We start from the raw sequence: 2,328 nt of genomic DNA on the forward strand, positions 1-2,328 counted from the left end.
ATGGTGACTTGTTTCACAAGGTCCCCATTGCTAAAAAAAGCCTATGAAGATCCTGTAGCTGTGAATCCAGTAACGTTTTTTCTCCAAAACACTCCTCGGTGACGGTCATTTTGTACATTGACATAAAAAGCTGCGATTTCATAGAGACAAGCCCAGTTCTCTGCTGAGGGTGTTTTTCACCCTCCAAAGTGTTCGGATCTGTTCACCAGCAGTACAACTGCCCTCGCTCACTCACCATGGGATGGATGCAAGAGCTCTGCGCTGTTTGGAAGTGAGCCTCCCCACGGTAGAGGGCTGGCAGGAGAGACAAGACTGCCAAGCTGTGGCAATGCAGAACCCGACTTACTTCTTCCACAAACCTTTATTCTGTGCAGCTTTTGAGCTAAACAGTAAAGAGTCCAGAGGAGACAGTTACAATCCCTACCCCACAAGTCCTCACACACACGTGTTCTTCAGACGTCTTGAATAAAAAGCTGGTGTGGCTATTAACTCTCAGTCTTGCTGCTCTGTGTCCTGTTCAAGTGGTCAAAGCTTCTTTGGAGCATGGAAAGGGAAATCTTCAGCTGTGAAGATACAATCATCCCCCCCCCACCAATTACTTAAGTCAGTCTCCTGTATGGGTGAGCATTATCAGGAAAATAGTCTCCCTGCTCCTTTTCTTTTAAAGATTTCATGTGATTTCCTCCTCCCTGTTTCCATAAACAGTTGGCTTACTGTGCTCTCCTAACAGCTACACTCTGCAGAGTTTATAAATACTAACAGTCTAGGATGATAAAGTCTTAACATTCCTCACCAGACAACAGCACAAAAGATAAACCGCCCAACTCATTTTTAGTCACAGATAATGTTCAGTGCAAATACTCCAAGGAACATGGCAGTACAACATGAATTTTCTTTTAACACCTGGCCCTCCTAGTGCATTTTGGTGCACAAAGTGTGTTTAGATTATTGACAACCCTCAGAAAACACAAGGTAGCAAGCACTAAGATGTGTCAGGACTTCCAGACAAAAAGTGTTATTCTGGATGAAAAAGGTGGCTAAATTCTCACTTTTCTTTTTTACACTGTGTGTTCAAAAAGCACTTAACACTTCAGAATTAGGAATTGTTTGGATAGTAAGCAGAAAAAGTTAAAAGGGCATGGAAACCAGAAAACCTTCTCTCTAAAGTGAAGCTTCCAGCACTCAGGCTTTTTCAAGTTGTGATCAAAGTGGTTAATTAATAGATGAATAGCAGCTATGTGTGCAGAGACACCTCTAAACAAGAAGTATAAAAAATGGCTTCTTTTTCTAACCTCCTTTAGTGTATGGAAGAAGAAAGAGCAAATGATGGAGAAAGGTACATGTGAATTCCCCCTTCAGCTTTCCTAAACTAATAATTTATTCCATTGCATTTAGATTTAATAAAAGAAGTTAAAATCAGAACATTCATGAGTGGTAAGTAAAAACTAAAGCATCAATTTACTGTCCTTCAGTTACTGAGTTGAAATTTCAGCCTAGGGATTTTAGGGATTTAACGGTCATGGACTTCAGGATCAGAGACACAACAGTATCCAACAACTTTTTTTTGTGTGTGTCTGTAGTATACAGGAGCCTGAAATTTTAAGTTACTGTGACGGAGGATTAACTTCTATGGAGCCTCTCAGAAAAATATGAGTCTGCAGAATTTATTTATTTTTCACTAGAGATTAGGTGGCCCCTTGATATCAATGCTAAGTGAAGCTCTTGCCAACATCTAGAAGAGTAGCAGGGAGCAAAAGCCAGGATAAAAATGAATGAAGAAACCCCAAAATAAGATGGGAAAAAAAACATCTTAGTATGAGTCTTCTTAGGAAAGGGAATCTCTTTTGAAGTACTCCAGTCTTTGCTTTGTCATGATTCAGAACTGCATCAACACATCTCTTAAGCACTTGACAAGTTGAAGAAAATTGACATGCACACTTACATCTTAGTTAAGTAAAAAATCACAAACCAAACAAAAAAAACCCAACAAACAAAAACCACAAACCCAAAAAAACTAAACCAAACAATAGAAAAAAAAGACACCCAACAAACGCCCCCCCCAAAAAAACAAAAAAGCCCAACAACAACAACAAAAAACCCAAAAAAACCCAACCAAACAAAATCCAAACAAAAAACCCCAAACAAACAAAAAAAACCCAAAAAACCCTCCAAGAAACAAATTCAAAACCAAACCAACCCAAAACATCAGAAACATAAGCACTGCCTAGGGCAAAACCGATCAAGAAAACTTTATCTAGCATCAGACCACATCAAACAAAAGCTATGATAACACAAGGGAGAAAACTTGAGTTGTTGAGAAACAAGCAC

General features: G+C 39.3%; 1 protein-coding gene across 7 annotated transcripts in view; it reads right to left on the bottom strand.

Moving 5' to 3' along the window:
* Positions 1-342: 342 nt before the first annotated feature.
* GRAMD1C (GRAM domain containing 1C) overlaps positions 343-2,328 on the bottom strand; it is a 51,434-nt gene continuing 49,448 nt past the window's right edge. For all 7 annotated transcript variants that reach the window (XM_017731928.1, XM_017731924.1, XM_017731926.1 and 4 more), the window contains one exon: positions 343-563. In XM_017731928.1, the coding sequence (XP_017587417.1) occupies positions 486-563 (78 nt within the window). In that variant the 3' untranslated portion in view covers positions 343-485. The remainder of the gene's footprint in view (positions 564-2,328) is intronic.

This window comes from Corvus brachyrhynchos, unplaced genomic scaffold (assembly GCF_000691975.1).
Source record: "Corvus brachyrhynchos isolate BGI_N302 unplaced genomic scaffold, ASM69197v1 scaffold3, whole genome shotgun sequence".
NCBI lineage: Eukaryota > Metazoa > Chordata > Aves > Passeriformes > Corvidae > Corvus > Corvus brachyrhynchos.